The sequence below is a fragment of the Caretta caretta genome, chromosome 23 (assembly GCF_965140235.1).
Source record: "Caretta caretta isolate rCarCar2 chromosome 23, rCarCar1.hap1, whole genome shotgun sequence".
In the NCBI taxonomy this organism is placed as follows: Eukaryota; Metazoa; Chordata; order Testudines; family Cheloniidae; genus Caretta; species Caretta caretta.
The window spans coordinates 7214360-7228006 of NC_134228.1; the positions used below are offsets into that span (position 1 = coordinate 7214360).

Here is a 13647-nt window from a genome sequence, read left to right on the forward strand (position 1 = left end):
CTGTCACTATAAGGCAGGTTTTCTGATTGTTCAGTCATTCTTCTGGCTCTTCCCTGACCCCTCTCCAATGTATCAACATCCTTCTTGAATAGGGGGCACCAGAGCTGGATCCAGGATCCCAGCAGTGGTTGCACCAGTGCCAAATACAGAGGTAAAATAACCTCTCTGCTCCGACTTGACACACCCTGTTTGTGCAGCCCAGGATCGCTTTAGCCCCTTTGGCCACAGCATTACAGGGGGAGTTCATGTTCAGTTGATTATCCACCATGGGCCCCAAGCTTTTTTCAGCATCGAAGCACCCCCAGGATAGAGTGCCCCATCCTGGAAGTATAGCCTGCATTGTTTGTTCCTAGATATATATTTTAAAGGGTTACAAAAAGGTGAGACACACTGGGGTGCAGACCCTGTAAAACAGAAAATCCTCACAGGGTTGTAACGATGGACTCGCTAGACAATAATGACGTTATTAAAACACATGTTGTTTGCTTGCGCCCAGTTTTCCAAGTGACCCAGACTGCTCTGTGCCAGTGACTTGTCTGTCCCCATCATTATTCACCTCTCCCACACATTCTGGGCCATCTGCAAATGTTAGCAGTGGTGATTTGATGTTTTCTTCCAGGTCATTGAGAAAAACATTAAACAGCACAGGGCCAAGAACCAATTCCTGCTGCGGGACCCTGCTGGAAACAGATCCACTCGGTGACGAGTCCCTGGTTCCAGAGGCACATTGAGACCTCTCCATTAGCCCGGTTTTAATCCGTTTAATTTGTACCATGTTAATGACACAGTCCCGTCCTGCACCAGGAGCCAAAGGCTGTTTCCACCCACACCCCCGTTAGCTCAGCAGGGCTTCTCCCTCCAGAGGAGCCTCCACCCAGACCGCGCCCCTTCTTCCTCCAGGAAAGGTAAACAGTCTCACCCGCTGGCCTGCTGCAAGCCGCCCCCTCTTGGGGACCCAATTGGTCTGTCTCCTGTGCCTGCCCCAGGGGGAGAAGAGCCTCCAGCCTGGCATGGATGCCGTGACTCTCTGACCCAGCCACCCTGGGGGGGCAATGTACCCCGGCACACCCTGGTTTCCGTGCCTGTGGGGGCACAGTGCTGACGCTGTCCCTGGCAGTATCAGAGAAGGCGGAGAAGGAGGGAGTGGCTGGGTCTGAGGAGGCTGCTCTGGAAAGATGCTGAACTCCCCCCCCTCAGCAGATTGGCATGTCGTGGCACTGCCCTCTGCTGCCAAGTCCCTGCAGTCGGAGCTGCGCCCTGGGGAGGCCATCACGGGGAGGACTGCCTGGTGGTTGCAGCTGGCTGCACTTGGGGTGTGTGCTGTTATGATGCACATCTGTCTGTCTGTCTATCAGCATCTGTCTGTCACCAGATACACCACCCCATCCAGCTACTGCTATCTATGTACTGCCATGTGTCCTGTCTCTAACCATTCTGGTTAGAGCCCGGGATATACTCCGTGCTCATCTATACACCCCCCATCCACCCCCAATTCCCCATCCACCCCTATACACTCCCATCCATCCATCCATCCCTGTACACACCCTTCCATGCATCCATTCATCCCCACCCCTATACACTCCCATCCATCCCTCTACACACCCTTCTATCCATCCCTGTACACACCCTTCTATTCATCCATCCATCCATCCATCCATCCATCCATCCTCCGTCCACTCCCACCTCTATACACCCCCCATCCATTCCCAATTCCCCATCCACCCCTATACACTCCCATGCATCTCCATACACATCCCTCTATCCTCTATCCACCCTCATCTCTATACACCCCCCATCCATCCCCACCTCTATACAACCCCTATCCACCCCATTGCTCCCTCCCTCTCTCCATCCATCCCCCATGCACCCCACCGCTATCCACCCCATCCACCCCCTCCATCCACCCCTCCACCTGATCCATTCACCCACCCCATCCATCCCCCCACCTTATACACCCCTCTACCCCATCCATCCACACACCCCTATACACTCCCTCATCCTTCCCTCTACCCCCATCCATCCACACCCCCACTACTATACAGCCCCATCTACCCACCCCATCCATCACCATACACCCCATACACCCCCTCCACTCTCCACCCCATCCGTGCCCCACCCCATACACCCCACCCCAACACACCCCCACCCCATCCCTCTACACCCCACATCCATCCATCCACCACCCCCATCCACACCCTCATCCCTATACCTCCCATCCCTCCAGCCCATCCACCCCATACACCCCCGTCCATCAATCCACCCATCCCATCCACACCCCATCCCTATACATCCCCATCCATCCATCCACCCCATGCATGCCCCACCCCTATACACCCTCACGCATCCCTCCACATCCCTATACCCCCCATCCATCCACCCACCCCCACCCACCCCCCCCCATCTCTATAGCCACACTGTGGACCCACACCCCACTCTGCCCCCCGTAAGCATTCCAGTGCTTTGTACTGCACCGCACTCCGGGTGCCGCGCTGCCCTGCGCCCGGGGGCCCCAGTGGCAAAGGCCGGGGACATGGAGCCCCGTGGGCGCAGGGAGAGGAAGGCGGGGGGGGGGCTCCAGCCCCCCATCAACCCTGCGGGGCGCGCCGCCTGCGCCTTTAAGAGGCGGGGGGAGGGGTAGCCCCAGCCCAGCCCCGCTCGCTCCCTGACGTCGGTTCCTTCCCTTTCTCTCGCTGTTTTGCAGCCGCCCCGGCCAGGCGGGGACCCCGCTCGCTCGCCCGCCCCGATGGTGCCGCGCTGCCCGGCCAGGGCCGTTCCCGGCAGCCGCAGCCTGGCGTGAGCCCGCGGCTGGTGAGCGCCCGGCGGGCCCGGAGCAGGAGCGGGATGGCCGGAGCCCGCGGCTGGCGCTAGGGGCTCGGGTCCTATTGCACCAGCCCCCCCCCCTCCTCCAGCATCCTCCCCGCGGGCGGCGCCCCGGAGCCGCGTGGGGTGCGGCCGCCCCTGCCCTTTGTGCGCCGGCGAGGGGCGCACGGAGCCGGGCTCCCCGGGGTGGGACCCACCGGCGCCCGCTGCTGCTGCAGCCCATCCCCCGTCCTGGGCCATGAGCGCCCCCTTCTAGCCGCGGAGCCGCGCGGGTCCCCCCCGGCCAGCCCCCGGGGAAGATGTCTTCGCGCACCGCCCTGGCGTCTGGCAACGAGCGGAACTCGGACGCGGTGAGTCCCGGGGCCTTTGTCCCCAGCGCCCTACGCTGCCCCCGCGGCTCGCTGCCCCTTCCCCTGCCCGGAGCCAGGCCCCGCGGGTGGGGCGGGCAGCGCACAATGGACGGAGCCGCCGGGCAGCGCCGGGGATCGATTCGCCTCCCACCCCCTGGCCCGAGCTCGGCTCGCTGGGGAGCCGGGTGGGGCTGGGGCCGCCCCTGCGCTGGGCTGGCCGGGGAGGGGGCAGATCGTGTGCGCGAGGGAGCGGGGCGGGCTGGGGACGTCTCCCCTGCCGCTGATGTAGGGAGCCGGGGTGGAGCCGGGCCCAGCCCCGATGCAGAGAAGCGGGGTGGAGCGGGGCCCCAGCTGCGCCCACCTGCAGCATGGTGCTTCTGCAAAGGCTGAGCCAGTGGGCCCTTGCAGGGAGGGCGAGACCAGCACTGGGGCCATTCCCCTAGCCTCGCTGGCTCCCACCCAGCCCACAGCTGGGAGCCAACAGGGTGTGGGGTCCCTGAGCCTGCCCCAGCTGAGGGGAGTTATGCTGGGCTGGGGGCACAGGGGAGCTGGCAGCGTCTGCATCCTGGGTGGGCTGCTAAGGTCAACAATGACATTTGCCTCGGTGACAGGGCAGGGGGCATGTGGTGTCTCCGTGGGAAGGGAGGGGGCTGCCACAAGTGGGGGGGAGGACTCTGCATCAGCTCGGGCTGGGCCTTAGCCTGCTGCGGCAGGGACACGCCAGGAGGCCTTCGTCGGGTGGGGGGAAGCAGTGAAGGAGGCTGTGGTTTGGGCCTGACTGTCCCCCTGGGGTGTGGAGCTAGAGGAGAAGGGGAACAACCTCCTAGGGCACGGTGAGACCTGCCAACCGTCAACCACACGCATGCCCATGCATGCCCACTCACCACCCCTCCCTGACACACACACACACACACCCCTGAGACGCATACTGCACACCTCTTGCACACTGGGAGCTGCAGCCCCCCCAGCCTCACACGCTCCTCACACCCGCAAACACAACACTGCACTGGCATCTTCCTAGGAGCCAGGCGGTCCCTGCCCGTGGACTCCCATGTCCCCCGCCTTGCACCCTGCCTGGGGTGAGGAGAGTCCACGCACGCCCGGCGTTCCTGCTGGCACAGTGACATTGCTCCCGGATCACTTGTGTGTCCTTGCCATGGAATCCCCAGAGCCGCTGTGCCCTGCACTGGATGTACTTTACAGGGAAAAGTAGTTCCTTAGCAACTAAGGTGGCATTTCCTGGCGCCGCGGGGGTGTGGGCCCCCTCTCTTCCTGGCTCCCTATGCGGCCTGGCACACCAGTCTCACCCACAGGGTGGCAAATGCAAGGCTTCCCATGGCATTGCCTGCGTGCTTGGCTTGGGTGGCACCAGGATCTCTGGGCAGGGCTGCTTCGTGGCATGGGAGCCCCCTCCTCCTGGCTGAGATGAGCCATGTCCCTCCCCCTGCCAGCCTGGGCCAAGCCATCTGTCTGTGGAGGCTGGTGCTCTGCTCCCACTATGGCCTCTGCTGGATGCTCCCAGCATGCACCTGGCCTGATGTGGGATGCAGATACCCTGGAGCGCGAGTCAATGAGCCTCTCTCCTCTCCTCGCCTGTGTGGCTCCTTTTGCTCCTGCTGCTGCGTATGACGTTGGGCAGCGCTCTCCGAGCCCGGCCTGGGCTGCTGGGGGCCCGATCTCCTGCCGGCCCCCGCTCCTGGCCCTTGTGTGGTGGGACAGTTCAGCCCTGGCAGCAGCCCAGTGCGCATTGAGACCCAGACATGCTGGGGCACCCGCTGCCTGCCACTACGGCCGCCGGAGGTGGGGGTGGACAGCAAAGCCAACGTGGGCCCCGTGCTGCCGTCAGCCCTCAGGAGGCAACCTGCTCTGGGGAGATGGCTCTTGGGCCCTGCTAGTCAAAGAGCTGGGTAACTAGCTTGGTCCCATTGCACCCAGCAAATGGCAGTGAAGTGGCTCTCTTGCATGCGGGAAACTGAGGCATAGAGGGGCAGTGATTCAGGGTCACCCAGTGAGGCAGACAGAGCTGGGGATAGGAGTCCTGACACTCTATCTCCCCCTGCTGTAGCCCTCTAGCCCCCACTCTCCTCCCAGAGCCAGGGATCGAACCCAGGTGTCTTGACTCCTCCTCCCCTGCTCTAGCCGCCAGACACCACTCCCCTCAGGACTCCTGGGTTCTGTTCCCAGCTCTGTGACCCCCAGCTCCACCCCACTAGACCCCACTCCCTCTGCAGAGCTGGGGCCAGAACACAGGAGTCCTGGCTCACAGCCCCCCTCCCCCCAAAAAAGCTTTGACTACATCCTTCACTCCTGGGCTGGGCCATTTTGCATCACCAGCAAACTCTGGCATTGAGTGAGCAGGAGTCCCTAAGTCCCTTCCCCCCACCAGTGACCCCACCCGGCTCCCTGTCCCTGGGAGATGGAGCAGCTCGTCCTCCTTTGGGGAAGTGGCTTTCTGAGATTGTGACAACCTCGGTCATTTCTCTTCCTCCCCCTACCTGTCCCCTGCCCAGCCAGGTGTCAAGGCAGCGAGGGGGTTCCCTCCAGGAAATGCCCTCGCCCTGCCCCCTCTGAGCACACAGCCCTGCTGAGAAGCCGGCTCCATGGCCTGAGGACTCCATGGCCTGAGGACTCCAGACCCGCTGCCTTGGCGACCCAAGGCCCTGTGCTCCCCTGCGGGGGTGGGGGGGGGCTGGTGCTGCAGCAGCCTCCCCAGGGCGCCTGGCTGCTGCTGCTAGCCAGGCATCAACCCAGAGCACTGGGCTCCCTCCACCCCACTGAAGCTTAGGGGTCAGCACCATGCAGCATCCAGCCCCTCCCTGGGGGCTGAGCAAGCCCCACCTCAGGCCTTGGGAGTGCCCTGTCCTGAAGAGCTCTCAGAAGAGGGATTTCCCAGCCGGGGGCAGACACTGCCCCCACTGGCGCCTGAGTCTTCCCTCCTCCTTCTCCTTTTGGTCCCATTCCCCCAGTCGTAGAAATATTGGGCTGGAAGGGACCTCAAGAAGTCATCAACTCCAGCCCCTGCACTGAGGCTGGACCAAGTCACCCTAGACCACCCTGCCAGGACTTTCTCCCTCCCATGGTGGGGATTTCCATCACCTCCCTACACAACCTAGTCCAGGGCCAGAGATTAACTCCCCTTCCACAGTAGGAAGGTTTGACCTAATCTCAAACCTAGGGCCCCCTTGCTGCAGCGTAAGCCCCGTTACTTGTCCTGCCTTCAGTGGACATGGAGAACAGTCTATCTCCATCCCCTTTATAAGAGCCCTGAATGTATTTGACGTCTGTTCTCAGCGCCTTCTCAGGATTAGACACACCCAGTTTTTTACCTGTCCTCACTGCTCAGGTTCTCTAAACTTTTGATCATTTTTGTTGCTCTGTGGACTCTCTCCAGTTTGTCCCTGTCTTTCCTAAAGTGCAGAGCCCAGAACTGGACCCAGCTGTCCAGCTGAACCCTCCCCAGGGCCGAGCAGAGCGGAACAGTTACTTCTTGTGTCTTACCTATGTCACTCCTGATAATGCACCCAGAATGAGATTGGCCTTTTCACAACTGCATCCCATTGTTGACTCATATTCAGTTAGTGATCCACTAGAACCCGGATCCTGTCCAGCAGCTCTGCCACCTAGCCAGCCAGGCCCCACTTTGTACTTGGGCGTTTGATTTTTCCTTCCTAAGAGAAGTATTTTGCAGTTGTCTTTAATAAACTTCAGAATTCAGACCAGTTCTCCAGTTGGCCAAGGTTGCTTTGAATTCTGATCCTGGCCTCCCAAGTGCTTCCTGCCCTCCCAGCTGGGTGGCCTCTGCAGAGTTTATAACCATTCGCTCCACACCATTATCCAAGTCATCCCTGAAAATATGGACTGACCCTGTGGGACCCCACTAGAGACCACTGCCCAGGGAGCCTGCTCTCTGTGTTTGGTCTTTCACCCAGTTGTGCAGCCACTGGACAGTAATTTCATCTAGACCACTGTGCCCATGACAGGGTTCTCAGCCTGGGGTCCATGGAGTCCCGCAGGCCGTGCCTAAGATCTGCACTTCCCTTGGAAATCTTTTAGTGGTGTGCAAATGCAAAGAGGTTGAAAACCACTGGCTTATGAGACTGGGTCAAATGTCACTTCTACTGTCCCCCCCGTCTACTAGGCCAACAAGGCTGTCAGAGAAGGAAATTAGGTTGGCCTTGCTTAGCTTGAGCACAGGAGTGACTCTTCGCCTGATGTGCCAGGCTCACATGGCTGCTGCAGGAACGAGAGTGGTGATGGAATGCCCTGCAGTGATGCAGGAGGTGCCTAGCTGGAGAGCGGCCCAGCAAGGCCATGGCATCCCTAGCGCCCTTGCAGGGGGCGATCTGGGCCCTAAAGGCCTTCCCAAGCAGTCTCTGTCCAGGTCAAAGGGAGAGGAAGCTCCTGTGGGATGCTGTGGGCTTGGTGCCGAGGGCATTGGCTACCTCACTCCCCTTGCTGACATCTTGCCACCATGGAGGCAGTGGGGTGGGCAAGGCACAAACCCTGTTCTTCCCTGCTAGGGGACCATGCCCTCTCTGGGATGTGGCGCCGTGCTGCCACTCCACACTTGGCCCCTGCACCATTGACATGATGCCTGGCACAGCCCCAGGGCCTCAGCTGCCCTTGTGGTGGGACACGGGTCACTGCACAGCAATTCCAGTGCATTATGTATGGACTCAGGCCACTTGGGGTGCTGGGGTCCCCCTCCCCCTGCCTGAGAGGGTGTGCTTGGCATCCCAGAATGCACTGCTGCCTGCCTCCCATGGGAAGGGAGAAGAGGTGAAGGGGTACCGGTTCCTGCGTTGATGCGTCACTGCCCACCCGCCAAGGGTCAGGGACTGGGCCCGGAGCCCTTGCTCCCATTGCCCTCCTCCTGGGCTCCAGGTCCCACAAGTGGGTGCGGCTGGTGCACCCTAGGGACTGGCTGGGTGATACTGCCGCCCTGGGCTATTTCTGCAGCTCATGCCACCAGTGAAATGGAGCAGGGCATCTGTCTAGTTCCCAGTGTGGTTTTCTGACCATGTCACCAATGGGTTTGGTACCGTTGGGCATCTCTGCCTTAACTGGCCTGGCAGACTGCAGGCCTCCGGAGAGCTGTGTGGCTGGGGGAACCAGGATAGGCATAGCAGGGAGCTATGGGAAGGGGTTAGGCTGGGGACCGCTGCCTTTTCTGTTGCAATAGCGTATTCATGTTCCCAGAAGAGCGTGGTGGCCGCCGGACAACCAGCTGCCGAAATGCCGCCGGGAAGAGGTGGCATTTCGGCGGCGACGCTTCTTGCTTCTGGGCGGGGTGTCCGGTGGCTGCGCTCCCTTGTCACTAGGTGGGTGCACATAAATGCCCCGGCGGGCACCATGGCGCCCACGGGCACCGCGTTGGGGACCACTGGGTTAAGGGGTACTGGCAGAGCTGGGGGCGGGGTGGATTCCAAGGCTGGGATAGCAGGGGGCTGCAGGTCGGGATTGAGGGGCATAAGGGGAGCTGTGGGGCTCAGTGGTCCAGGGCTGGGAGATTGTTCAGGCCAGCCAGGAGGCTCCTGAGTGGCTGCTGTGGGTTGCGGGGCTGGGATGCTGCCAGGTCAGAGCAGGCCCCGAGGCCAAACTCTTCAGGAAGTAGCCAGTGAGTGAGGGGCTGTTTGTGGGGTGGGCATAAGGGGCCTGGGGCCCTGCCTTCAGCAGGGCTGTGGGGCTCCCAGAAACGGAGCCACCAAAGTCCATTAACACTTCTACAAACCCTGGCCTGAGGCTCTGTGGCTGGGCCCTGGCCCATGAGCACCCCCTGCTGGAGGCCTGGGGTGGGACCAGCCCTGCTGCTGCAGCGGAGGTGGTCGGAGTGGGGGGGACACGCTGCTGCGACCGAGGGGAGGTGCTGCCTGTGAGAACAGCCCACAGCGCGCGGCTTGCGGGGCACAGTACAGTGTGTGCCCCCTGAGCCCCACCTGCCTGGGTCAATCCCCCGGCTCCCTGGGGCAGTGGGAGCAGACCATGCCCTGCTGTGGGCCCTGCCCCCGCTTGTCTGCTGCCCAGACTCTGGGCTCCTCCTGCCATTGGCACGGTGCCTGTCTTTCCTGTTTAAAGAGCTGACGCTCCCATTGTAATGTCTGGGCCTGGCACCCCCCCCCCCTCCCAGCTGTGCACTGCCCCCCACCCCCAGTTGCTTTTGGGCCATGTCAGCCAGCAGGCCCTAACTAGCAGGGCCTGGAGCCCCGGGGCAGGGGAGGGTGCTGTGTTTACACGTGTTGGCTGCTCGCTTCCGCCTGGTTAAATACCATCTGGGCCGTGCTAGTCAGGGCGCACTGCTGATGCCACCTGAAAGGGCACCGCTGCCCCAGCCTTGGCAGCTGGGAAGGCCCCAGGTTTGGCTGGGAAACACGTGCTGCCAGGTGACCTCCCCAGCCCCAGGGCAGTGGAGTTTCAGAAGGGGTGCCCGAAGGGAATGGGCTGCATGGGACTGCAGGGACCGCCGTAGCTACACCTGAGTCTCGGTGCCCATGCTGCCACCACACCGCCCAGGGAAGAGAGAAGCTATTCTGTGATGCCCCCGGCTGGTCCAGCCCGACACGCCTGCCTCTGCATGCCTAGCACAGTGGGCGGGTGGCAGGCTAGGGGTGGGGCGATCTCTCTGCCAGCGCGTGTCTACCAGTTCTGGCACTTGCAGCTCCTGGCCCTTCGGTGCCGCCTGGGTTGGGTGCTCCCTGTCCTAGAGCATGGGTGGAGGGGATGGGTTAGATTGGCATCAGCCCAGCTCAGCTCACGGCTCGGCTCGCTGGGCCCCAGCCAGACGCTCTGCACGAGGGCCGTGTGGGCGTCTGAGCGGCCGGATCCAAGGCCAACGATCCTGCAGCCTCCCATCTCCTTATCCCATCCTGAGCCGGTCAGTGTGTTGGGAATGAGCCTCCGAAAACTCAGCCTGCTGGCCGGGGCTCCATTCTCTTGCAGCCTGGCTGGGGCCTGGCTCGCCGGCACTCAGTGACCCCATTGCCTGGGCCAAAAGTCGGCACCCCCTCCATGGCTTCTGCAGCAGGGCAGGGCACGTTACGGCTGCGCTGTACATGGGGCTGTCCTCGGGGCACATCAAGCTCTGCGCTTAAAGCCGGCTCTCGACCCACTGGTTCCGCACGGCACGGCCTCCCTTGCACACTGGGTGAACTCGGAGAAGTGCCACTAAATCCGTTAATTAGCTTGTGAGCTTAAATTAATTTTGAAAGGGGCCTTTTAGGAAGCTTCGCCCCTGGGATCCGGAAGAGATTGCAGACGTGGAGAGACCGCTCAGGCGCCCCTGGTTGGGAGAGCTCGTGGGAGCCTGGGCTGGGGGGCAGTGGGGACTTTTATGGTCATTTCCCCGATGCTCTTCACGCTGAGGGGGGGGTGTCTCCTTCCGCAGGGCCTGGCTGGGGGGGTGGGATGTGTGTTTCCCCCAGGAGAGCTGCCCTCTCTCCCTTGTCCTCGCTTGTCCCCAGCTGTGTGGCTAGTGTGGGGAGGGCTGCTCTCTCCTGCTGGTCTGAGGGGAGCGAGAAAAGGGGAGTGCAGGTGGCACCAGCAATCAGTGGCGTTTACATGAGATGCTAGGCTCTGGCCTTGTTGGCAGGCTCCTGCCGGGCATCCCGGCAGAGCAGCAGATAAGAGGGCTCACCCCAGCCCCTAACACGAGGGGGGTTAAGGCTGACCTGAACCCCGAATGCCCTCGCTGCCTTGGCTAGGGACAGCTGCAGCATCCTGTGGTGCAGGCGACCCCCAGGACTGGTCCGGCTCTAGGCCCGAACGCCCGCCGAGCAGGGCTTGCTCTGGGGCTGATGGGGAGGGGAGGCCTTCCTCAGAGGCGCAGCGGGCGTTGGAGGCCGAATCTAGGCTAGCGGGCCCCAGCTCTGGCTGGCAAGATGGCGGGGTGCTTGCCGAGCTAGCCAGGAGGCAGCTGGGTGTGGGCAGAGGGGGTTGGGTTACCCTCCCTGGGCAGGGCAGTGTTGCTGCCTTCTTGGGGAGGAGCCGGGGGGGTGCATTCTCAGGAGAGCCGAGCAACTGATCTCTGAGCTGTTGCAGAGTTATCTGGGGAGGGTTGGCCCCCCAGCTTTGTCATGGGGGTTTCCATGGCACCAGTGCTGGGATGGGGACCCTGAAATACTGCCTATGCATTGGGGATTTGGCATCCGTGGCGCCAGGATGAGGGGTTGCTGGCTCTGGGATGGGGGGGATTCCCACGGCGCTGGCTCTGGGATGGGGAGGCACCGAGATTGGAGGGGTTCACGTGGCGCTGGCTCTGGGATGGGGGGGGACCAAGATTGGAGGGATTCCCGTGGCGCTGGCTCTGGGATCGGGGGGGGTGGGGGTGCCAAGATGGGAGGGGTTCCTGCGGCGCTGGCTCCAGGATGGGGGGTCCTGCGGCTCCGGAATGGGGCATACCAGCTTTCTCAGTATCGCCACCCCCGCACGTGAGAGCCATGCCAAGCAACCGTGTCTTTCCCTTGCTGCACCAGGCTGGAGCAGCTGGGGCTGGAGGCCTCAGTTTACCCATCGGAGGGTGGCAGGGCAGGCAAACTCCCCTCCCCAGCTGCCTGTTGGCCCTGGGGTCCAGCTCCATGCTAGCCTTGGGGCGTGGGGCTGCGGGGGAGGAGACAGTGCTGGCAGTGAAGCCCACCTGGAGATGGGGGGCAGGCTAGAGCCCCACCCTGCTGCTCTGCCCCCCCCCCCGGTGGCATGTAGCCATCTGCGTGCTGCGTGGCAGCCCCGGGCTTTGCTGGGCCGTTGCTCACTCTTGTCTCAGCATGTCCAGGCCCAGCCAACTGCTGAGCGCAAAACACCCAGGCTGCTGCCAGTGTCGTTGGCTCTCTCTGAGGGGCACGCTGGCTGCTCCTGGCAAACTTGGGCCCCATGAGCGCTACCACCCCCCTCCGCTCCTGTGTGGGTCTGGGGACTCCCAGCTGCCCCGGCCTGGTGTGGTCCTGATTCAGCCCCTCCCTCTTCCCCGTGGGAGTCCCATAGCCCATGGCAGGAGGCACCAGCACCAGAGCTGAGCACCAGGGCAGACTGCGGTGAAGGCCCTGCTCAGAGGCTGCTGTTAGGCCAATCCAGGCTGAGATCCAGCTCCCAGGGCTGGCTGGGGCGTCAGCACAGATGCCAGCCCATTCCATGGCACCGGGGCAGCAGACAACAGTAACTCGTTCTGGCCCTGGGGCTGGCTCAGCCCAGCTCTGTCTGGCGGGGCACAGGCCTGGCACAGCCATGCTCTTTGCACATGGGCCCAAGTAGGACAGACACTCTGACACCACTCGCCTGGCTGAATCACAGGCTGGGGCTGGAGGTGGCTGGCCACTGCTCACTTGGACTTGGCTGGTTGGCACCAGTGCCCCCTGCTAGCACGGGCTCTCCTGGCTCCATGGGCCAGATCTCAGACCCACGCCCACATGAATCATAGAATCATAGAATATCAGGGTTGGAAGGGACCCCAGAAGGTCATCTAGTCCAACCCCCTGCTTGAAGCAGGACCAATTCCCAGTTAAATCATCCCAGCCAGGGCTTTGTCAAGCCTGACCTTAAAAACCTCTAAGGAAGGAGATTCTACCACCTCCCTAGGTAACACATTCCAGTGTTTCACCACCCTCTTAGTGAAAAAGTTTTTCCTAATATCCAATCTAAACCTCCCCCACTGCAACTTGAGACCATTACTCCTCGTTCTGTCATCTGCTACCATTGAGAACAGTCTAGAGCCATCCTCTTTGGAACCCCCTTTCAGGTAGTTGAAAGCAGCTATCAAATCCCCCCTCATTCTTCTCTTCTGCAGGCTAAACAATCCCAGCTCCCTCAGCCTCTCCTCATAACTCGTGTTCCAGACCCCTAATCATTTTTGTTGCCCTTTTCTGGACTCTCTCCAATTTATCCACATCCTTCTTGAAGTGTGGGGCCCAAAACTGGACACAGTACTCCAGATGAGGCCTCACCAATGTCGAATAGAGGGGAACGATCACGTCCCTCGATCTGCTCGCTATGCCCCTACTTATACATCCCAAAATGCCATTGGCCTTCTTGGCAACAAGGGCACACTGCTGACTCATATCCAGCTTCTCGTCCACTGTCACCCCTAGGTCCTTTTCCGCAGAACTGCTGCCTAGCCATTCGGTCCCTAGTCTGTAGCTGTGCATTGGGTTCTTCCGTCCTAAGTGAGCTGCACTTCAGGGCTGGGGTTAGGTCTGCATGCAGTGGCCCTTGACTCACTAGCTCCTCCTAGGCGGGAATGGTCTCTCCTGGAGATGGACGGACGGACAAAGCATGATCCCTGTGCCCAGCCCCTGACCGCTTCATAGAGCCATAGGCTTCAATGCCAGAAGGGATTATCATGTTCTTCTTGGAGTGCTGGTCCTTATCTGAATTCCGTGAAGGGTTATACGCAAGCGCCATGTGCCCGGAGCCAGAGAATTTGGAAGTAGTGGCATCCATTGGTCCGCGCATGCACCTTTGCTCCACCTCATGGTTTCATCCGAGGTGATAA

At 61.5% G+C, this 13647-nt stretch overlaps 1 protein-coding gene across 3 annotated transcripts in view; it reads left to right on the forward strand.

Annotated features, from left to right (window-relative positions):
- The first annotated feature begins 2697 nt into the window (after nucleotides 1-2697).
- MARK4 (microtubule affinity regulating kinase 4) overlaps nucleotides 2698-13647 on the forward strand; it is a 69046-nt gene continuing 58096 nt past the window's right edge. Inside the window, exon 1 of one of the 3 annotated variants that reach the window (XM_048834351.2) lies at nucleotides 2698-3170. In XM_048834351.2, the coding sequence (XP_048690308.1) occupies nucleotides 3120-3170 (51 nt within the window). In that variant the 5' untranslated portion in view covers nucleotides 2698-3119. The remainder of the gene's footprint in view (nucleotides 3171-13647) is intronic. The other 2 variants (XM_048834350.2, XM_048834352.2) reach the window with 2 other exon arrangements.